Here is a 24,916-nt window from a genome sequence, read left to right as displayed (position 1 = left end):
CGTGAAAATGAAATAAAGACATTGAAAGATCTATTCAGCGATGATTCCGAAGATGATTTCTAGACAAGAATTTTCGGTATTAAAGAATAAATACCCTGGAAGAGTAATGGATTGACCAGTCGATAAGTATCAGTTATGGGAGTTGCTCAGCTCGAGTTGTTCGATATTCCGATAGATCGACACAAACCGTAAATGTTCTAAATCTTCGTTTCTTCTTTATCAGCTCAAGTTATATTCTGAATAACTTATGATTGCGTTAGTTATTGAACTATTCCTCTAGTGATTCTAAATTCCAACATTCTATCGGTAAACTGAAGATCCTTGTTTCTCTGCATAATAAGATTATCCAGTATCTCTGAAGAATATCTGATAAATATTCTGATCCTCTAGTGTGTTTCACATGTACTACATGACAGTTTTATATGTTTTAAATGAATTTAATGAAAGTATTGATTTATTGGTTTATGAACCATGGCAACATGGTATGTGATCTCCGATTACGGTTTTCATCGAAAAGTATGAATTTTACATGATTTATGAAATAATTGAATTTACTGGTTTATGAATTATGGTTACCTAAAATGTGTTATCTGGTTTCCTATTTTCACTGGAAAATATGAATTGTTCCTGATTTATGGAATCATGGAATTTAATAGGTGTGCAGGTGGGTGTAAGGTTCTGTGGAACCTACACATTATGGAGTGTTGGTTGGAGGTAATAATATGATTTTTGATAAACCTTTTATGGGAGGGTGTTGTTGGAGAAAGTTATCGTTACTGCAGGCTCCTCTACTTTGTGCTCAGGGTAAGTCCTTACTTGGTATGTAGGTGGGTGTATGGTTCTGGGGAACCTACACATTATGGAGAGTTTGGTTGGAGGGATTAATATGGTTTTTAAATAAAAATATGCTTTTAAACTACTACTGTTTAAAAAGAAAAGATTTGTATCTCTTCACTGGTTTTATGGGAACACACTAGATAACCTATTCTGATCTCCTGAACCTAGACATCCGAAATATTTCCATCTGAACTGAAAACTCATTATTCGTTACTATCTGAAATATCAGTAGAATCTCCGATCTGCATGAAAATTCATAGATGTTCGGAACCAATAAGAAAATTTATGTTTATCTGTATTTGCACGTTCTTCAACATCACTTGGTTAAGAAAATCGTACAAGTGCATCTATCGACATCAGTAAAGGAGTTCTTCCGGTGTTGCTTGCAGAGTATGGTACATGTAATTAGGGGGCATGTAATTGTATTTTGTTTTATATGTGAGTCTGAAAATCCGTTTTAATTCTACATACCGATTAATGATTTTATGAATTTACATGTTTTGATAAAAAGTTTTAAATTTTCCTCTATTTTTACAGTGGGTCGCTCCGATGGCCCTAATATGACACTCCGGATCGGATTAACCGCATTAGTTTGAGGGGGTTATATTTAGTGGTATCAGAGCTTTGGTTGAGTCAAATTTTTAAGATAGACCGGCCGGTCGAATTTTAAAAAGATGTCAAATCAATACATGCCCCTAGACTACAATCGTACCTCTCTAAGCTGGAATTCTAAGGTTGAGTCTCTATCTTTATCGGGCTCACATAAGTTTTTATCCGTTAAGGATCTACCTTTGCATAAAGTACCAGCAACATTTATCTGAATTTGGTAAAGTACCGCACGAGCCATGTGAGATTTACTCATATGAGAAATTCCGATCCAACTCCAGAAATGAAATTGGGATATGTTTTTGCTCTATAAGCCTATTCTCATAACCAATGCTGAATTGATTCCACAAGGATAAATCTGTTCTGATTATTTTATTGAAATGAGGAAAAGTTCTGATAAAAATGTATGCTCAACTGGTTAACGATTAGTGGAGGATCCGTATTTTTATAAAAGTTACTTAAAGATATGAAAGAACTGATGGAAGTTTCATTTCTGCAATTATATGACATGAATGAATTTTGAGGACGAAATTCTTTTAAGAAGGGGAGAATTGTAACACTATAATTATGGGGCAAATTAATTTTAAAAGAAAATTGTGAATGAGGATGATAGAGTATGTAGAAGTGGACAAATTGTTGGGTGAGATGGATTAATTTAATAATAATGACATTGTATGGAATTTTGTTTCCAACTTTCACGTTCGTCCTTATCCACCAAAGCTAGAAATCAATTAAAGAATTTATTTGCTTTGTCATTTCCCAACAATAATCTCCATACATACAATAAAAAAATATGGAAGTCATTGTCTAGGGAAATAAAATATCCATAAAAAAAAGAGCAGGTAAACAATGAAAAAATAGAGTTGGGAATGTAAACTTGTGAGCAACACGATGAAGTGATTCTTCATATCAATTGAGAAGGAAGGCTCGGCAATGAAGCCCACACTTTCGCCTTCAAAACAATGTGTTGAAAACGGCGATGCACAGCCTGAAGAAGACATCAAGAAAGATCCATTGAAGTTCCTCACCTGGAACACTACCAGTTTGCTCATTCGAGTTAAGAATAATTGGCCTGAGTTCTCCATTTTCATTTACAATCTTGACCCTAATATCATTTCTATACAAGATGTCGGCTGCTGGTTCAAAAGGTGCACCTAAAGTCCCGGGAGAACTAAAAGATGATACCAGCTCTTCCAGAGAAGAAAAGCAGGTGCCAGTTTGTTCAACGTTCTCGGCATCTTCCCACTAGTTATCTTGGTTCTAGTTAATCGAGTTTCAGCAAGTGAAGAAACACTCAAACAAAGGAAACAATCTACATGGCAATACTCACAGAATCAACAACTATCTCGCAAAGCAACGCAACTTACTCCCAACCACCACCAAAATGGACAAGGTTTCACTGTTTGCAGAAGTAATCCAACATGCAAAGGAGTTGAAACGAAAAACTTGTTTGATAGCAGAAACGAGTGTCGTTCCGACCGAAATGGATGAACTAACAGTGGATGCATCGAACCAAGAAGCTTGGAATTAGTCTTTTATCAACAATCAAACATTCAAAAAATTAAGGGAAAATAAATAGAAATATGATCTGAAGACAAAGGAAAATAGGGTTATGATTCCAACATGAAAAATCACGTGGGTGGTGTTTAGGAAAATAAAGTGGTAAATCACAAGGTATGTCACTCAAGTTTGGTGAGATCTTTACCTTGTCTTTTAGTTTCCAAGTGGTTATAGTTATGACATAATAGTTTTTACAAGATCAATTTAGTCACTAATTTAAGTAATTAACTATTTTGATGGCAACATTAGTTTTCAATTTTACTAATTGAGTCATCAAATTATTAATTAGATTCTAATAAGTTATTTTTTTTGTGACGAGGAAAATTATTTGAAGTCGTATTTGTACGATAGATTATTTGTGTTCGTTAGAGAAAGATTGGAAGCTAGAAAACAAGTTGATGAGTTTGAATTTAAGAGTAATATTTTGGTTTTTGGTTGATGTTCTAAGTCCGATTCTGAGGTCCATTTTTCTAAATTTGAACCTGGTAAGTTGGTTTTCACTGATTTATCATCCGATTCGATCCGTTTTTTGGAATTAAGCTCCATTTTTTATATAATTTCTGTTGATATGTATCTGAGGAATTATTGGAAGTTGAATTGTAGATCGGGGGTGTTCGAATGGAATTTTTATGGTCGATCAGTATGACACAAAAATTGAGGTAATACTTTACTACCTCTTTATGCTTTATGGAACATGTGAATATTGGTAAATGTATGAATAAGATAATGTTGGACTCATTTATGTAGTTAATGAATTCTTACACTCGATCCGAACATAGTAGAAATTTGGCAACTGATTATGGTTCAGATGATTAATATATGACATTGAGATATTGTTAAAATTAAATTACAAGTTTTGTGATTAATGATAAAGGAATCAGCCCTGGATTTGTAACTTATATGTAATATCAACAAAGGTTAAATATTGAAGATACTCAGATGAGAAATTATGCGAATACTCTGGTTGGGTAAAATTACGAAAATACTCTTATATTGTAAGATGACAAGAATTGTCCCTGGAATATGGTTAGTAACTCTGAAAAGATAATTTGATCGGATAAAAACTGCTGATGTGCACAAGAAATGTTAGTTTTGCTTAGGAAATACAGATAACCGGTTTTTTTAACCCCAGGAGAGTTTGAGCAAAATGCTAGAAGTCTGTTAAGGAATCATTTCAAGATCATAAATGTTTCGCGAAAGAAATTAACCATAAGATCTTTAAATTATAATTATTTTCGTTAAGAGCTAATATCGAAATTATCTGGTTAAGAAATTACGAAAATGCCCTTGAGAGATAAAAAAGTTTGAGTTGACCCTGATTGAGAGAGTACTTTGAGGATTTATACTTAACTCGATTAAGTTTGATTTTAATTGTTAAGATCCTGTCTTTGTACAAAAAAATTCATGATATTCCATTTGTAAAATATGAGAAGGCACTTGACCCGAAAATATTCGAGTAATGAGTAAATACCTAAAGAATAATTTATCGGGGGTATTCTGCTGTCAGAATTGTTCGAAAGAATGAAATAAATAATAAGATTGGATTTAATAGTAAGATCGGACGGAAGAAAAGGATTAAAATAAATGAATCTATAAAATAACCAAAATACCCCTATAATGGAAATGACTCAAGAATATCACCAAGCTCAGGAATGATTGGATATCCTCGAGCTCTGAAATGAATAGAATAAAACTGAATACCAAAATTACCAAAATAACCTTATGGCCTAAACTAAGTACATGTCTTGGATTAATTAAGGAATCCAAATAAGAATAGGTATTGGACTACCTTTAAAAGTATTGGATTACCTTTAAAAGTAATGGAACACAATTTAAGTGAGTAGATCAACCCTAAAGATATTACTTGAATGCATGCTCGTCTTCTCAAGTTTGGCTCGATGATAAATTTTGGAAGTATTCAACTCAGTTCAACTCTAGATCGCATTCAGTACTAAGAATTGGACGTTTGTTCGACAAATCAACCACGAAGACCAAATTGATTGGAACTGAAGTACAACATGTATATGAAACTCAGTAACATTTGAATTACTCTGGAAAATCCCGAAGTAACTGGAATGGACTTGAATGCTAATTGAACTAAGTAACCTCAAGGACTAAGGATTAAGTAAGTGATTTGTATGAGTCTAGAAACGTTAATGAATACATGATGTAATGTACTTATGGGTCATGAACTACAAATCAAACACATCAGTATTTTATGATATTGTGGAAGCGTGAAAATGAAATAAAGACATTGAAAGATCTATTCAGCGATGATTCCGAAGATGATCTCTGGACAAGAATTTTTGGTATTAAAGAATAAATAACCTAGAAGGGTAATAGATTGACCAGTCGATAAGTATCAGTTATGGGAGTTGTTCAGCTCGAGTTGTTCGATATTCCGATAAATCGACACAAACCGTAAATGTTCTGAATCTTCATTTCTTCCTTATCAGCTCAATTATATTCTGAATAACTGATGATTCCGTTAGTTATTGAACTATTCCTCTAGTGATTCTAAATTTTGACTTTCTATCGGTAAAATGAAGATCATTGTTTCTCTGTACAATAAGATTATCCAGTATCTCTGAAGAATATCTGATAAATATTATAATCCTCTAGTGTGTTTCACATGTACTACATGACATTTTTTTATGTTTCAAATGAAATTAATGAAAATATTGATTTATTGGTTTATGAACCATGGCAACATGGTATGTGATCTCCGATTACGGTTTTCGAAAAGTATGAATTGTACATGATTTATGAAATAATTGAATTTACTGGTTTATGAATTATGGTTACCTAAAATGTGCTATCTGGTTTCCTGTTTTCACTGGAAAATATGAATTGTTCCTGATTTATAAAATCATGGAATTTAGTAGGTGTGTAGGTGGGTGTAAGGTTCTGTGGAACCTACACATTATGGAGTGTTGATTGGAGGGAATAATATGATTTTTGATAAACCTTTTATGGGAGGGTGTTGTTGGAGAAAGTTATCATTACTGCAGGCTCCTCTGCTTTGTGCTCAGGGTAAGTCCTTACTTGGTGTGTAGGTGGGTGTATAGTTCTGGGGAACCTACACATTATGGAGAGTGGTTGAAGGGATTAATATGGTTTTTGAATAAAAATATGTTTTTAAACTACTACTGTTTAAAAAAAAAAAGATGTGTATCTTTTCACTGGTTTATGGGAACACACTAGATAACCTATTATGATCTCTTGAACCTAGACATCCGAAATATTTCCATCTGAACTGAAAACTCATTATCCGTTACTATCTGAAATATCAGTAGAATCTTCGATCTGCATGAAAATTCATAGATGTTCGGAACCAATAAGAAAATTTATGTTTATCTATATCTTCACGTTCTTCAGCATCACATGGTAATTCTGTATTACTGAGCTTTCCAAAGCTCACTCTATTACTCAACATTACAGGTTAAGAGAATCGTACAAGTGCATCTATCGACATCAGTAAAGGAGTTCTTCCGGCGTTGCTTGCAGAGTATGGTACATGTGATTAGGGGGCATGTAATTGTATTTTGTTTTATATGTAAGTTTTAAAATCTATTTTAATTCTACATACCGATTAATGATTTTATGAATTTACATGTTTTGATAAAAAGTTTTAAATTTTCCACTATTTTTACAGTGGGTCGCTCCGGTGGCCCTAATGTGACACTTCAGATCGGATTGGGTTAACCACATTAGTCTGAGGGGGTTACATTTAGTGATAGCAGAGCTATGGTTGAGTCAAATTTTTAAGATAGACCGGCCGGTCAAATTTTAAAAAGATGTCAAATCAATACATGCCCCTAGACTACAATCGTATCTCTCTAAGCTGGAACTCTAAGGTTGAGTCCCTATCTTTAACGGGCACACCTAAGCTTTTATCCTTTAAGGATCTACCTTTACATAAAGGAATACCAGTAACATTTATCTGAATTCGGTAAAGTACATCACGAGCCATGTGAGATTTACTCATATGAGAAATTCCGATCCAACTCCAGAAATGAAATTGGGATATTTATTGCTCTATAAGCCTATTCTCGTAACCAATGCTGAATGGATTCCACAAGGATAAATATGTTCTGATTATTTTATTGAAATGAGGAAAAGTTCTGATAAAAATGTATGCTCAACTGGTTAACGATTAGTGGAGGATCCGTATTTTTATAAAAGCTACTTAAAGATATGAAAGAACTGATGAAAGTTTCATTCCTGCAATTATGTGACATGAATGAATTTCGAGGACGAAATTCTTTTAAGGATGGGAGAATTGTAACACTCTAATTATGGGGGAAATTAATTTTAAAAGAAAATTGTGAATGAGGATGATAGAGTAGGTAGAAGTGGACAAATTGTTGGGTGAGATGGATTAATTTAATAATAATGGCATTGCCTAGAATTCATTGTTTCCAACTTGCATGTTTGTCCTTATCCACCAAAGCTGGAAATCAATTAAAGAATTTATTTGCTTTGTCATTTCCCAACAATAATCTCCATACATATAATAAAAAAATATGGAAGTCATTGTCTAGGGAAATAAAATATCCATAAAAAAAAGAGAGCAGGTAAACAATGACAAAAGAGAGTTGGGAATGTAAACTTGTGAGCAACACGATGAAGCGATTCTTCAAACCAATTGAGAATGAAGGCTCAGCAAAGAAGCCCATGCTTTCGCCTTCAAAGCAATGTCTTGAAAACGGTGATGCATAGCCTGAAGTGGACATCAAGAAAGAGCCATTGAAGTTCCTCACCTGGAACGCTACCAGTTTGCTCATTCGAGTCAAGAATAATTGGCCCAAGTTCTCCATTTTCGTTTCCAATCTTGACCCTAATATAATTTCTATACAAGATGTCGACTGCTGGTTCAAAAGGTGCACCTAAAATCCCGGGAGAACTAAAAGATGATACTAGCTCTTCCAGGGAAGAAAAGCAGGTGCCAGTTTGTTCAACGTTCTCGGTATCTTCCCACAAGTTATCTTGGTTCTAGTTAATCGAGTTTCAGCAAGTGAAGAAACGCTCAAACAAAGGAAACAATCTCCATGGCAATACTCGTAGAATCAATAACCATCTCGCAAAGCAACGCAACTTACTCCCAAGCACCACAAAATAGACAAGGCTTCATTGTTTGCAGAAGTAATCCAACATGCGAAGCAGTTGAAACGGAAAACTTGTTTGATATTATAAACGAGTGTCGTTCCGACCGAAATGGATGAACTAAAAGTGGATGCATCAGACCAAGAAGCTTGGAATTAGTCTTTTATCAACAATCAAACATTCAAAAAATTAAGGGAAATTAAATAGGAATATGATCTGAAGACAAAGGAAAATGGGGTTATGATCCCAACATGAAAAATCACGTAGGTGGTGTTTAGGAAAATAAAGTGGTAAATCACAAGGTATGTCACTCAAGTTTGGTGAGATCTTTACCTTGTCTTTTCGTTTCCAAATGGTTATAGTTATGACATAATAGTTTTTACAAGATCAATTTAGTCACTAATTTAAGTAATTAACTATTTTGATGGCAACATTAGTTTTCAATTTTACCAATTGAGTCGTCAAATTATTAATTAGATTCTAATAAGTTATTTTTTATGGCGAGGAAAATTATTTGAAGTCATATTTGTACGATAGATTATTCGTGTTCGTTAGAAAAAGATTGGAAGCTAGAAATAAAGTTGATGAGCTGGAATTTAAGAGTAATATTTTGGGTTTTGGTTGATGTCCTAAGTCCGATTCCGAGGTCCATTTCGCCAAATTTAAAACCGGTAAGTTGGTTTTCACTGATTTATCACCGATTCGATCCGTTTTTCAGAATTAAGCTCTGTTTTTTATATAGTTTCTGTTGATATGTATCTGAGGAATTATTGGAAGTTGAATTGAAGATCGGGGGCGTTCGAATGGAATTTTTATGGTCAATCAGTATGACACAAAAATGAGGTAATACTTTACTACCTCTTATGCTTTATGGAACATGTGAATATTGGTAATGTATGAATAAGATAATGTTGGACTCATTTGTGTAGTTAATGAATTCTTACACTCGATCCGAACATAGTAGAAATTTGGCAACTGATTATGGTTCAGATGATTAATATAGGAGATTGAGATATTGTTAGAATTAAATTACAAGTTTTGTGATTAATGATAAAGGAATCAGCCCTGGATTTGTAACTTATATGTTATATCAACAAAGGTTAAATATTAAAGATACTCGGATGAGAAATTATGAGAATACTCTGGTTGGGTAAAATTACGAAAATACCCTTATATTGTAATATGACAAGAATTGTCCCTGGAAGATGGTTAATAACTCTGAAAAGACAATTTGATCCGGTAAAAATTACTGATGTGCATAAGAAATGTTAGTTTTGCTTAGGAAATGCGGATAACCGGTTTTTTTAACCCTGGAGTGTTTAAGCAAGATGCTAGAAGTCTGTTAAGGAATCATTTCAAGATCAGAGAATGTTCGAGAAAGCAATTAACCATAGGATCTTTAAATTATAATTATTTTCGTTAAGAGCTAATATCGAAATTATCTGTTAAGAAATTACGAAAATGCTCTTGAGAGATAAAATAGTCTGAGTTGACCCTGAATGAGAGAGTACTTTGAGGATTTGTACTTAACTCGATTAAGTACGATTTTAATTGTTAAGATCCTGTCTTTGTACAGAAAAAATCATGATATTCCGTTTGTAAAATCTGAGAAGGCACTGGACCCGAAAATATTCGAGTAATGAGTAAATACCTGAAGAATAATTTATTGGGGGTATTTTGATGTCAGAATTATTCGAAAGGAATGAAATAAATAATAAGATTGGATTTAATAGTAAGATAGATGGAAGAAAAGGATTAAAATACATTGAATCTGTAAAATGACCAAAATACCCCTGTAATGGAAATGACCCAAGAATATCACCAAGCTCAAATGATTGGATATCCTCGAGCTCTAAAATGAATGGAATAAAACTGAATACCAAAATTACCAAAATAACCTTATGGCCTAAACTAAGTAAAAGTCTTGGATTAATTAAGGAATCCAAATAAGCATAGGTATTGGACTACCTTTAAAAGTATTGGATTACCTTTAAAAGTAATGGAACACAATTTAAGTGAGTAGATAAACCCTAAAGCTATGTCAATACCTAAATGAATAGATATTACTTGAATGCATGCTCGTCTTCTCAAGTTTGGCTCGATGATAAATTTTGAAGTATTCAGCTCAGTTCAACTCTAGATCACATTCAATACTAAGAATTGGACGTTTGTTCGACAAATCAACCACGAAGACCAAATTGAATGGAATTAAAGTACAACATGTATCTGAAATTCAGTAACGTTTGAATTACTCTGGAAAATCCCGAAGTAACTGGAATGGACTTGAATGCTAATCGAACTAAGTAACCTCATAGACTAAGGATTAAGTAAGTGATTTGGATGAGTCTGGAAACGTTAATGAACAGACATGATGTAATGTTCTTATGGGTCATGAACTACAAATCAAACACGTCAGCATTTTATGATATTGTGGAAGCGTGAAAATGAAATAAAGACATTGAAAGATCTATTCAGCGATGATTCCGAAGATGATTTCTGGACAAGAATTTTTGGTATTAAAGAATAAATACCCTGGAAGGGTAATGGATTGACCAGTCGATAAGTATCAGTTATGGGAGTTATTCAGCTCGAGTTGTTCGATATTTCAATAGATTGACACAAACCGTAAATGTTCTGAATCTTCGCTTCTTCCTTATCAACTCATGTTATATTCTGAATAACTGATGATTCTGTTAGTTATTGAACTATTCCTCTAGTGATTCGAAATTCTGACATTCTATCGGTAAACTGAAGATCCTTGTTTCTCTGCACAATAAGATTATCCAGTAACTCTGAAGAATATCTGATAAATATTCTGATCCTCTACTATGTTCCACATGTACTACATGATAGTTTTATATGTTTTAAATGAATTTAATGAAAGTATTGATTTATTGGTTTGTGAACCACGGTAACATGGTATGTGATCTCCGATTACGGTTTTCATCGAAAAGTATGAATTGTACATGATTTATGAAATAATGGAATTTACTGGTTTATGAATTATGGTTACCTGAAATGTGCTATCTGGTTTCATGTTTTCACTCAAAAATATGAATTGTTCCTGATTTATGAAATCATGGAATTTAGTAGGTGAGCAGGTGGGTGTAAGGTTCTGTGGAACCTACACATTATGGAGTGTTGGTTGGAGGGAATAATATGATTTTTGATAAATCTTTTATAGGAGGGTGTTATTGGAGGAAGTTATCGTTACTGCAGGCTCCTCTGCTTTATGCTCAGGGTAAGTCCTTACTTGGTGTGTAGGTGGGTGTATGGTTCTGGGGAACCTACACATTATAGAGAGTTTAGTTGGAGGGATTAATATGGTTTTTGAATAAAAATATGTTTTTAAACTACTACTGTTTAAAAAAGAAAAAGATTTGTATCTCTTCACTGGTTTTATGGGAACACACTAGATAACCTATTCTGATCTCCTGAACCTAGACATCCGAAATATTTCCATCTGAACTGAAAACTCATTATCTGTTACTATCTGAAATATCAATAGAATCTCCGATATACATGAAAATTCATAGATGTTCGGAACCAATAGGAAAATTTATGTTTATCTATATTTGCACGTTCTTCAGCATCACCTGGTAGTTCTGTATTACTGAGCTTTCTGAAGCTCACTCTATTACTTAACATTACAGGTTAAGAGAATTGTACAAGTGCATCTATCGACATCAGTAAAGGAGTTCTTCAGGCGTTGCTTGCAGAGTATGGTACATGTGATTAGGGGGCATGTAATTGTATTTTGTTTTATATGTGAGTCTGAAAATCTGTTTTAATTCTACATACCGATTAATGATTTTATGAATTTACATGTTTTGATAAAAAAATTTAAATTTTTCGCTATTTTTACAGTGTGTCGCTCCGGTGGCCCTAATGTGACACTCCAAATCGGATCGGGTTAACCGCATTGGTCTTAGGGGGTTACATTTAGGTTTTAAAATCAAGGGTCCAAATGAGTTTAGGGTATTACAAGGACTAACTTCTCCTTGACCTTTACCTTAGAGCTTTCTCTTATCTCTTTCACTTGGAAACTTTATAGGGTGCTTAGAAGTCTCAAAGTTTCAACCTTTGTTATGTTCTTGAGGGAATGAAGAATATTGAAAGGGAAGGAAAATAGACAAATTATGGGATGAAAAAGATGAGTGTTCGTCGTCGGAGTAGAGAGAGCGAGTGGTCGGGGTTGAGTTAACTCCAATTTAGAGGCACTTTAGTTGAGGGTTTTGGTTATGTTCAGGTTTTGAAGTGTGTGGTCACCTTTCGGTGACCTTTTTCATCTTTCGTCAGGGTTGTAGGCGGCGACAACCACGGTGGTTAGCTGGCCAAAGAAAAAAGGGATGAGGATTAGGTCTCAGATTCTAGGATTTTTGAGGGAGTTTTGGGTCGGGGTTTGTTTTAGGTTAAGTTTTGATTCGTTTCGGCTCGTCGTCGGAGCCCATAAGTGGCGGTGAAAGATGAAGTCCATGGAAGGCTTATGGTTTCATAATAACAAGAAGGTCGAAGGTGAGAAAAGGTATAGTGAGAACGATGCCTCTGGTGAGCAAAGGGGTTTTGCAAATAGGATTAGGGTAAAGTTTACCCTAAAATGTCATCATATTAAGGGTCCAAAACAACGTCGCTCCGGGTTGTACCAAAACGACAGTGTTTTGGAAAAGCCAGGGCAACCCGTGTTTTAGAGTGTGGGTCATTTATTTGATGAGCCACTCTAGCTTCATTGTAATTCATCTTGGTCCCTAATTGTAGTGTTTATAATTTTGTCTCTTTAGTTTACGTACGTTTAATTTTGGTCCCAAGTATTAGTATAGTTAACTTTTTCTGTTTTTAGACATTCAACCTTTACATTTTTGCACGTTTCTTTTTGGTCCTATGCATGTTTAGGGTTTATTATAATTTTAATCCTTCATGGTTGTGATTTGTTTATTTTTGGTTTCATTGTTTACTATATGTACTATTTATATGTCCATTTCAATTATTATTTTGTTTGTATTTTAGATATTAAAATTTTTTTTAACGTGATTTAGTCATTAGTTTAATATGTACAGTTTTTCTCATAGTTTGGTATGTTATGTTTTTATTTTCTTGTATTTAAGTCCCATTAGTATGTTATATATTGTTATATATTAATATATATAAGTAATATTATCACATGTTAATTTTTCATATATTATTTATTAATTAGATTTTTTTATTTGTATGTTAACCTCATGTACATAACGCGACGCTGTCACATAATTGGATTAAGGGTAATACACTTCTAATTTAAAATTGTTCGAATGGCTTCTCTTAACTCACTAGAAAGTTGTTCTCGATGACTTTAAATTACAAGTGTGTCCCATTAGTGACATCTAAAAAATTGATTCTTCACCTTAAAATTTGGAAACGAAAGAAAAGGAAATATTCGATTTTTTAAATTTGTTGATAAAAGATCGTTAGAACTCACCTAAAGATCTAGTCTCAATATTTTTAAATAATCGAATATTCTTTATCTTTCTAATGGCTTGGTAATTTTTATTAAATTCATTTTGGTACTTCTAAATATCATAAAATTCACATCTTTGTTGTTTTAAGGGATTATAAACCAAGTTAAATTCGAATTTGTAAATTTCATTGCAAAGACATTAATTAATCGACTAGGTACGATTCAGGGCGTTGTGGGGGTGTTAATCCTTCGCCACATGTAACCGACTCCCGAACTCATTTTCTGGTAAACGCAGATCTAAATTTGTTGTTTTAATTAAAATTAATTTTTATTTAAAATGACAAAAACGTTTTTGGGTGCCCAATCACACCCTAATCAAAGAATGGTGGTGACTCCTTGAACCGTACCTTTTGTTTTAAAAAGGAATCCTAAATTTTTCGAAATGAGAGGTTTTTTAAAATCACATTATTTTTTAATTAAAAATCAATCATAAATAGAATAATTAAAAATGATGCGGTTTTCAAAATCTCGCCCTCTCTCTTTAAGGAAAAATCGTTTCGACAACGCCATTACAGTATGAATCTCTTACGGCGTTTTTCAAAAACGCCATTATATATGTGTCCTATTACGTCGTTTGTATAAAAACACCACTAAAGTATGAGTCTTTAGTGGTGTTTGTATAAATATTCCACTAAAGTACGAGCCTATAGCGGTGTTTGTATAAAAATGTCACTAAAGTACAATCTTTAGCGGCGTTTATATAAAATTGGCACTAAAGTACAGGTATTTAGCGGTGTTTTTGCTTAAAACGCCGTGATATGCATAAAATTAGTGGTATTTCTATGAAAATGCCATGAAATTTATTATGTTTTGGTGTTTTTTCTAAAAACGCCATGATAACAATAAATTTACCGACGTTTATTCAAAAAACGCCGCTATAAACCCATTTTGCTGTAGTGAACTTTCTCTAGCACCTTGTAAGGTCCTATGAAGCATGGGGTTAACTTCCCTTTGCATCCAAATCGAAGCAGCTTCTTCCATGGATAAACCTTGAGGAACACTTTGTCTCTCATTGCAAACTCTATGTCCTTGCATTTCAGATCAACATACGATTTCTGTCTGTCAAAAGTTTCCTTCAAACGGCTTTGAATCAACCGATCCTTCTCCTCAGTTTCCTTGATCAAGTTGGGACCCATAATCTTACCCTCTCTGAGCTTTATCCAACATAGTGGATTTCTACACTTGCTCCCATACAAGGATTCATACGAAGCCATCTGGATGCTAGCATGATAACTGTTGTTGTATGCGATCTCTATCAATGGCAAGTGGTCCTCCCAACAACCCTTAAGGTCTATGATGGTGCATCTAAGCATATCCTCCGAGATCTAAATAACGCGCTCGGATTGTCCTTCGGCCTGAGGATGAAAGGGAGAGCTAAAATATGGCTTGGTACCTAAGGCTTCATGTAGTGTTTTCTAGAATCAAGAAGTGAAACGTAGATCTCTGTCGGATATGATCGAGGTCGGAACTCCATGTACCTTTACTATCTCGCGAATGTATAATTGCACTAACCTCTCTAATGTATAGTCCATCCAGACAGGGAGAAAATGGGCTGTCTTGGTTAAACAATCCATTGTGACCCACACTGCATCGTGTCTAAACCTAGTCATCGGTAAATCAGTCACAAAGTCCATGGTCACCATATCACACTTCCATTGCGGAATCTGAATGGCCTGGAGTAACCCTCAGGGGACTTAATGTTCCAATTAACTTGATGACATGAACTCGGATACTTCCATTTTTATACCCGACCACCAGTACTATTGCTAAAAAAATTGGCATGTGCAGAATCCTCGAAGCAGAGCTTTGGGGAATCTACGAAGGTTTTCGGTGCTTATAGAAACTCGACGAGAAATAGGTGATAATAAAATTGATAGCAGTGAGGCTGTGGAATTAATCAACAAGGATCTGGATGAAGGAAGGCAACTCACTCTAGATTGGATAGTATCCTTCCAACATACCTAAAGGAACGGGAATAAAGTAGCGGATAGCATTGGCCAAACAGGCCTGGGTACTCCCAGGGGAAATTCATGAGCCTACACAACCCCGAAAGTGGTGTGGTGTCATCAAGGATACAAGATGAATGTGCTAATTTTAGATACTCTCATTACAACAAGAAAATATTTTATAACAACGATAATAAACTTCAACGTTTATTTTTATTTGCCGTTAAAATTTTTTAATAATATTTTTAATAATTTTTAAACAGTTTAAACCATAATATTTCAATTTTATTAAAAAACTTTTATTTAAATAATTAAATAATTATTAATATTTTTAATAAAGTAGTGTAATGTCCTATATAGGGAGGTATGGGTCGGTAGAGTCAATTTTTGTTCAATTCAGATTTTACTTGAAAATCTAAAGTTTATGCTTGAATATAATTCAACTCGATTTCTGGTGATTTTTCGTTTGAACTAGACCTCAAAATTTAAAGTTTTTATGTGAATACAATTCGACCTGACATTTAGTGATTTTTTCATATAATGTGAATCTCATCTGAATTTTAAGTATTCCTATTTACCCTTATTTATTCGATAAAAATAGTGATAATAGAAATTAAATATAAAAAGAAGCATTGTAGTTATGTGTGTGTATACATAGGATCTTTAGTCCGATCATATAATTTTCATCCTAATTTTGAATTTGATCTCAGTTGACATTTAATTTTCATTTGACATCTGATGAGTTTTCATCTAGCCTGATCCAATCAAGAATTTGGTTTTTTTTCTTTAAAAAAATATCTTGTAAAATTAGAACAAGTTGAAATCCATCAAGTATAAATCTCTTACTCATTCTTAGCACTGACAAATCCAAAAATTTAAGAACAGATACAAAATTTTAATATTCTTTTCTTACAAATAATGGGTATGCAAAATTTTTACTTTTTTCCTTAACATACTAAACTAAATTTCACATTTTTACAAATAATGGGTATGCAAAACAAAATTAAAAAATAAAAAATTGAAAATATAAAATATATATGTCAAGCATAATCATGATTCATATCAGCTAAATATATATATAAAGCATAATCATGCCCACAGACACCTTCCATAGAAAAATGATACATTAAAGCAGTTTCCTACTATGTTTGTTATCGGGAAAAAAAAATCAAAATATCATCAATTGAATCATCTCACGAGTTAACAACTCTCATCTAAGCATAAAAATATAGAGCTAAAAGGAAAAGTATCAAATGTAACAGCCCAATGATGAACGATGAAATATCAAGTATAACAAATATATGACATGAACGCATTCACAAATATCTAAAGCAAGCCGTATAATATATAATTTTTAATATTTTTTAAATAATTTACAATTTATTATTTTATAATTTGTGATATATTCTTACCTTCAAATAGTTTGTGATGTATTTTTAATATTTGTTTTGGTATTTTATACTTAATATTTTTATACTTTAAAATTTAAATTTTTTTATTTTTCTAAAAAAATCAAATAAACCCTCAAACTTTAAAAAAATCACTTGTCCATCGAACAAAACCAAAAAAATAATTTAACTCATCAACCACTTTATCAATCATTATTGACCGGCATATCAATATCATTGACCGCCACGTCAACACACTGAGCTCACATTAATATCGTAATTATTAACGATGAAAATCGTTAGTCAAATGGCCACTTTGATTTTTTTAGTTTGAGGACCATATTAAGTGCAAAAATAGTTCAAAGGCCACAATATTTTTTTCAAAAAAGTTTGAGGGCCTCACAAATAATTATTCCTTTTTTAAAATATACATAAAAGTATGAAATTAAGAAAAATTATAACATAAACAGAAAACTCTATCACCAGCTTTCTATAGAAGGGCGAAAACAACAGATGGAATCAATTAAATACGTCAATGTCGGGCATTACAGTTGAACAAATTTCCGCGTCATCGATTTGTATCTGCTTATGGTATAAAATCAAGGGTAAATTACATTATATACCACCGAAGTTTAAGCATATTTATGCAACTAAACATTCGATTTTATCAATTATAACTCTGAATTTTAACCTTTGTTTCAATTATATCACTAAACCATTAAATCTTTAGCGACACAATGACGTGATTGACGACTGTCAACATGACTGACAACTATCAACGTAGATACCTACTAAAATGACATCATTTTGATCTAACTATTAACGATTTAATAAGCCAACAATATAATTGAAATGATAATTAAAGTTCAATGTTATAATTGACAATTAAAAGTTCAATAGTATACACGATATAATAACTAAAGTTCAATAATATCTAATACAATTTATCCTAAAAACATTATAATGGAAGCCACAAATATCATATTTGCATGGATGGACCAAGAGAGGACGGATAGGGCAATAACTCCTTGAAAATTTAAAATTATTATATATTTAAATTTTTTTCTATGTATTTTCTATTGAAAATATATTTTCACCCCTGAAATTTTATAAATTCAACTTAATCCTCTAGAATTTTATAAATTCAAGTTCACCCCTATATAAAATTCTATGACCGTCCCTACTTGTTAGAAAACTTGTATATGACTTTGCCTTTCTATTGAATATATAGATAGGTTTTTAACTAATTGCAATTTGTTTTAAGATCCACCATTCCCAATGATTGAAATAATTTCTCCATCCTCCACACGTCCTCCAATTTTATCACCACACAAATTAACCATTTTTATACACTAAAACTGCCTCCTATACCCCAATTCTGATGAACATTGTTAACCATCAAAGCTTGACCTGTAACTACAATGCCAAAATTGAAATTTGGCATTTCACTTGATTTTGGTGAGAATGCCCCTACCAAACTATCAGCAGAAATTCAACGAGTAAAGCTGATATTCTGAAACATCTGTATGTGCCTCTAATATCTTATTGGACCATCTAGACTCCCAGATGCAAATGAAAAAAACACAAGCACAATGTCATCAATGAAAAAAAAATCATAGATGTCACGTATATAATAACCATATATTAGCTATAAGGGTAAAGTACACATGATCCCTACTATAAGGTGTTATTTTGTTGTCTCCCGACTATTAAAAATTATAAAATGGTCTCCGATTATAGTGTGTTGCTTTGTTGAGCATTATAACTATTAAAAGTTACAAAATGATCACTCAACTATTCATATGCTCTAAACTTGTCCTTTTATGTTAAGAAAAATGGCGATCATCTGAGTTGACGTTAATCTATTGACTGAGGTATGATAAAATCTGATTTCAAACCTTTTGAACTATATTTCGTGGTCAATTTTCTGTTTACATGCCGTCAAGCTAATGCTTGAAACATTATGTCGTCGAGCCAATACTTTAAAGCAATGATGGTACCAATAGAAATCATTAAAATATAATTTTAACGAAAAAGTATAAATTTGGAACATATGAATAATCGGATGACCATTTTGTAACTCTTAATAGTCGGGAGACTCAACAAAACAACACCCTATAATCGCCTAATAAGGAGATCATTTTATAACTTTTAATAGTCAACGGACTCAACAAAACAACATCCTATAGTCGGTGACAATTTTATAACTTTTATAGTTGGGGAACTAAACTAAACAATGGTCTATAGTCGGGGGACCATTTGTATACTTTACCCTAACAATTAATCCATTCAATTTATCGATATGACTGTGCTTTTCATACACAAAATTTTCAATTGACCTGGTATATCTATCATATCCTTAGTTACTGCTCATCAATGATAAGCTTGTGTTACTCGAACTTCAATGTGACTACCAAATGAGGGCATATCTTTGACACATGTATGTTCAACTATATCTAAAACAAAGTTTTTCCAAGTATTTGGAGGGTCTTTTCTTTATATATAGGAATTGAAGGCCTCATTAAAAACCCCATTCATGATTAAGGAACTCATAATGAATTCCTTAATCAGAGAAAGGAGGAAAAGAGTGTCTTATACTTCATTAATAAAATATACATAAGATTTACATCATCAAGATAAAACCCTTACAAACAATCCTAAGAACCCAAAATAAAATACCCCTAAAACACACTGAAATTAGCCAATACCAGACTTAGCCAACCCATCAGCCTCTATATTGGTTGTCCTAGTAACCATCTAATAACACCCTCCACTTCTTTAAGCTTAATCGTATATCCCTGACAATAAAGGCATAGAGATCATGACACAAAGTTCCATTCTTAACCCATTCCACTACCATTTTACAATCTGATTCTATAATCAACCGACCTTTAATACCTCATCTCATTGAATCAAAGAAATATAATCCCTTCTGAACAGCCTCTAACTCCATCAAAGTAGGTGGACCCGGACCCTCCTTAAAAGAGCCAAAAAGAAGACCTTCATCATCTCTAAGAATACCCGCAATTCCACTGCTGTTCCAATCAGAACTGGTAGTTGCATCCACATTCAATTTGACAAAGCCCTTAGGAAGGGGGCCAAAAGATCATAGAGACAATTGATTTGTTAAGAGGGAAACATGAATCCCCAAGGGACGAGTCACTGATAAGAGAATCCATAGAAATAACAGAGTCTGCAAACTTAGCTAAGAACCAAGATGCAAGCCTCACTCTTGATAAGAAAAATAAGTTAGCCTGGTCTAACTTCCCTCTTTCGAAGACAATATCATTTCTAACTTTCCAAACAGTCCAAATAACAACAGCCGGAATAAAGTTCCAAATAGAAGAACTAGAATTTAGTTCTTCCCAAGCTAGGAGGAAGTTCTGCGCATTTTCTTGAAAAACCGAACTAATACTCCAATACTGCACAAATTTGTTCCAAAGTGACCACATGACAAAACAAGAGAAAAATAAATGAGAAGAAGTTTCATCAACCAAATTACATAGGCAAGAAAGATCTACAATACCCGTAACCCCTCTTTTAACCAGTTTCCTCTCACTGACAGCTTTTTAAGAACCACCTGCCACATAAAAAAACTCACCTCTTAGTGGCACCAATCCTTTCCATAAAATTTTCTTCCAAAAAGAATTCTCCTGGGAAGCCAAGGAACAAATCTTCACACATGAATTTACAGAAAAAACACCAGCCCCGTTTCCTTTCCAGATCAGACCATTGATGGCCTTTTTAGACAAACAAAAATTAAAAATGATAGTCATCAGATTAGCCCATTGTTCAAATTCCCAATCTGCCAAACTCCTCAACTAAGTATTCCAAATCCATCCCAAAGAACTAAACTCGCCAAATTCAATTAATTTGCCACTATGATTTGAAGAAATAGCAAACAACCTTGGAAAAGAGACCTTAAGAGGGCAGTCCATTGCCCAGTTGTCCTGCCAAAACCGAAAAAACTGACCACTACCAACTTGAATTCTGCACATACTACAGAACTTTGAGCCAAATGAGTCTTCTTTAAAATGAGAATTAACCACTGAACTCCAAATCCAGGAAGCTTGAGCTGGAATTTTGCTATTGAACAATAATGAATAAGGACAAGATTGTATTTAGAGCAATATCAACCTTCTCCAAACAACATTCCTATCATTAGCAATCCTCCAAAACCATTTCCCCCAGAAGGGCTCTGTTCATATTAATAATATTTAACACTCCCAAACCTCCTCATCCTTAGATTTGCACACATTGGGCCAACTAACCCAATGAATCTTATTTCTCTCCATTCCACCTCCCCATAAGAACTTAGACATAATGGAATTGATTTTGGAATTGACCAAGGAGGGAATTTAAAAAAAAATACAAGTAGTAAGTTGGAAGTGAACAAAGAACCAATTTAATCAAGACTAACTTCCCTGCCAATGAAAGAATGGCAGCTTTCCAACCTTCAAGTTTCTTGTAAAATTTTAAAACAACAGGATCCCAAAGAGAGGAAGAATTTCGTGTTGCACCAAGAGGAAGAATTTCGTGTTGCACCAAGAGGTAGACCTAGATAGTCATAAGGAAAATTCCCAACCGCACAACCAATTGACGATGCCCACTCCTCAACCTCCTCTGAAGCCATATTAACACCAAATAACTTGCTTTTCTTTAGATTCAATTGAAGACCAGACATGACTTCAAACACTTGTAATACCCTCTTAACATTTGAAATCTATTTTTTTGAAGCCCTACAAAAAAAATTAGGTCATCTGCAAATTGCAGATGAGATAAATTAATAGCAGTCTCATCCTCCCAATCTACAGTCCACAAAACAGTCCCTCAGTGACTGCCTTTAAAAGAAGTAAATTTAGAAGTTCCCCAACCAAGTTGAAAAGCAAAGGAGACAGATAACAATCTTGAAGGAGACCCTTGCCATAGGAAATTCCTTAGAAGGGACCCCATTGATCAAAACTGAAATTGAAGTTGTTGTTACACATTGTCTTATCTAACTCCTCCATTTGATGCCGAATCCTATTTTCTCCATAACCTTAAAAAGAATAGACCAATCCACAGTATCATAAGCCTTCCTAAAGTCCACTTTAAACACACAACCTTTAAGTCAATTTTTCCTCCAAAAGTCAACCCCTCATTTGCTATAAGAGAGCAATTCAGTATTTGACGGCCTGAAATAAAGGCAAACTGCGTAGGGATTTTCAAATCAGTAATACAACTCCTTAATCTCCTCGAAAAGGTATTTTGAAAGGATCTTGTATAACCCTCCTACAAGGCTTATAGGTCTACCAATATTAGACACCTTGGGAATAAGAGTAATGAATGTATGATTAACTCCATGTTCCCAATCTTTCCCCATATAGAAGTTATGAAAGAATTTTAGAATATCGACCTTTAGAACAGACCAAAATCTCTTGAAAAAAACCCATATTTAAACCATCCAGCCCGGGAGCTTTGTTGCTATCACACGATTATAAAGTCTCCCAAATTTCTTCCTCCGTAAATTCTTTTTCCAAAATAACACTTTGCTCCACTGAAATTCTGGAAAAATTCAGCTTAATATCTTCAACTTCCAAGATAGACTTTGTGTAAAAAAATTCCAAAAAAATGGTCCTTAACACTAGCTTTGATGATAGCCGGATCTTGAGTAATCTCACCATTGACATTTAGAGCACTCATGAAATTCCTTAACCTCCTAACTGAAGCACATATGTGAAAAAATCTTGTATTATAATCCCCTTCTTCCACCCATTTTGATCTCGATTTTTGAAACCATATTTGTTTTTCAATTTTGTAAAGCTACATAATTCTGATCTCATAGCAGTCAATTCTGCTCCTTTTTCACTACCATTTGAATCTTGCAACTGTTGGAAATTTTCCTCTGCCAAGTGAATTATCCTTTCTAATTCGACAAACTCTACAGTTGCAAATTGGTATCTCTTCCCCGCCCATTTCTTGATTGCTAGTTTAGTTGTTTTTAGGATCAAAGTTATCAAAGGCTCAAGGCGCATCGAGACGCAAAGTGTCCTGGAGCCTTGAGGCGTGAGGCGCATGAAAGGCGCGCAAAGTGTCCTGGAGCCTTGAGGCGTGAGGCGCATGAAAGGCGCGGATTCATGAAGGCGCATATATCCAAAAATTGTAAACATGTATATATAATGCAATCAAACTCAAATATCATAGATACCCAATATTAGGCTTCATAGAGTTTATTCTCAAATTCAAAATACCAAACCTAACGTCAAAAGTATCAACAGCATAATCAAGTACTAAGTTTAACAAAAACATTCAACATGCAAAAACAAAACATCAAATAAAGTCACTGATAATCATCATCAAACATCAAACTAATCCTCATCATCATCGTCAGTGGTAGTCATCATCTTCCTCCTCATCGTCTCACAATCCCTAATGTCTTCTTCTTTAGTGTCACTCTCCTCTAGCATAACAACTTCATTATCTTCATCTACAAGGTGTGGTCTAGCTTTTTCCTTTCCTTTCCTTTCAAGCTTGAACTAGCAACGTTATTTCTTCTAGTATTATGGTCACGCTCATAAGCTCCAGAAGCTATACCAACATCCTTCCATGTCAAATCGTCATCATCAAACACATAATCTTCATTTTCTTCTTCATCCTCATCATTTTACCAAGCAACAATTCGTTACTTTCATCAATGTCATCCAAAGAGATTGGATCAATGACATCACGATGATTATAACGCCGCTTTAACGCTCGATTATATTTCACATAGACTAAATTATTGAGCTGAGTTTGCGCAAGTCAGTTTCTTCTTTTGTTATGAAGCTGCCAAATTATAACAGAATAATCAAGAGTCAAAAACATTACTTATGATGTTTCTTAAATGATATCTGAGTTACTTACGAGGCTAAAAATACTCCAATTTTGCTCACAACGACTTACACTACACGTAAGGCTGAGGACTTTGATGGCAAACTTTTTTAATTCCGGTGCATCATTGCCAAAAGAAGCCCACCACTCGGCTGTAAATATATATTTTAGAACAAGTTTTAGAACAAGCAAAAATTAAATTTGATTTATATTATTTTATATATGTACTAATCTCTCAATGCATTTAAGCAACCGATCATCACCTCTTTATCCTCTTGAATTTGGGGATTTGAGTAGAATAACTGAGGATTCAAATAACACCCGACCGCGTGTAATGGTTGATGGAGTTGACAATCCCACCTTTTCTCAATAATTGCAAACACATCTTTGTACTTGTTCTCCACATTATTAAAGGAGTTTACAATTGCTTCTTTTGCCCTATCCATGGCCTCATATACATAGGCCATGGCTGGCCTTTTTTCACCATCAACTAACCTAAGCACTTTTACGAGAGGACCCGTCATCTTAAGGATATACATAATTGTACTCCAAAAGGTAGGCTTCAAAACAATGGATGCGACTCTTTTACCGCCATGCTCTTTTGAGTATTTACTCTTCCTCCATTCATTAGAAGAAAACATCTTTCTAAGGTTTGCCTTTTGAACTTTTATTGAACAAAGAGTGATGTAAGCGGTGGCAAATCTGTTTATCGCGGGTCTCACCAACTCTCTTTTCCCGGTAAACTTCCTCATCATGTTTACAACACCTGTACGGCTATATATAAACCCGTTTAAGGTCATTGCTCTCTTCAACGTGACACGAACTTTCGAAATCTTTCCTATGTCTTCAAGCATCAAATCAAGACAATGAGCAGCACATGGAGTCCAATATAAATGTGGACGTTTCGCCATCAATAAACGTCCTATAAAGATATAAAAATTAAAATAGTATAAAACTTCAAGTCTTATATAATTATATAAATATATACAAATATAATAATTTAATGTGGACGTTTCATCACCTACTGCTACATATGCAGAAGCATATCTTGCTTTACCTTTGCCCATGTCAATGCAATACTTCCAAGCTATATCTTGCTTTGAAGAAGTTGATGACTGATTTTCAGAAGTCAT

General features: G+C 33.8%; 2 protein-coding genes across 2 annotated transcripts; one reads left to right on the top strand and one right to left on the bottom strand.

The window, feature by feature from the left end:
• Positions 1 to 2,376: 2,376 nt before the first annotated feature.
• LOC120151697 (transcription factor AIG1-like) lies at positions 2,377 to 2,974 on the top strand. The gene is made up of 3 exons (XM_039164078.1): positions 2,377 to 2,499; positions 2,570 to 2,653; positions 2,708 to 2,974. The coding sequence occupies exons 1-3, from the start codon at positions 2,377 to 2,379 to the stop codon at positions 2,972 to 2,974; spliced, it is 474 nt and encodes a 157-aa protein (XP_039020009.1).
• A 20,307-nt stretch (positions 2,975 to 23,281) lies between these two features.
• Positions 23,282 to 24,916, bottom strand: LOC120151696. Its single transcript, XM_039164077.1, has 4 exons — positions 24,805 to 24,916; positions 24,037 to 24,705; positions 23,856 to 23,935; positions 23,282 to 23,449 (listed from the first exon to the last, which is right to left on the bottom strand). Exons 1-4 carry the CDS (start codon positions 24,914 to 24,916, stop codon positions 23,282 to 23,284), a joined length of 1,029 nt encoding a protein of 342 aa, XP_039020008.1.

Source organism: Hibiscus syriacus, unplaced genomic scaffold (genome assembly GCF_006381635.1).
Source record: "Hibiscus syriacus cultivar Baekdansim isolate YM2019G1 unplaced genomic scaffold, ASM638163v2 tig00111067_pilon, whole genome shotgun sequence".
NCBI classification, from domain to species: Eukaryota; Viridiplantae; Streptophyta; class Magnoliopsida; order Malvales; family Malvaceae; genus Hibiscus; species Hibiscus syriacus.
This window is presented reverse-complemented; position numbering and strand designations above follow the sequence as displayed.

Bases quoted from the DNA above. Each gene is read 5' to 3' on its own strand.
- LOC120151696 (XM_039164077.1), bottom strand. From the start codon at position 24,916: ATGACTTCTGAAAATCAGTCATCAACTTCTTCAAAGCAAGATATAGCT. The intron at 24,706-24,804 runs GTGATGAAACGT...ATATCTTTATAG, and splicing joins TTCTGCATATGTAGCAGTAG to GACGTTTATTGATGGCGAAA. The intron at 23,936-24,036 runs GTTGCTTAAATG...ATATATTTACAG, and splicing joins GGATAAAGAGGTGATGATCG to CCGAGTGGTGGGCTTCTTTT.
- LOC120151697 (XM_039164078.1), top strand. From the start codon at position 2,377: ATGAAGCCCACACTTTCGCCTTCAAAACAATGTGTTGAAAACGGCGAT. The intron at 2,500-2,569 runs GTTAAGAATAAT...TTTCTATACAAG, and splicing joins CTACCAGTTTGCTCATTCGA to ATGTCGGCTGCTGGTTCAAA. The intron at 2,654-2,707 runs GTGCCAGTTTGT...TCTTGGTTCTAG, and splicing joins CTTCCAGAGAAGAAAAGCAG to TTAATCGAGTTTCAGCAAGT.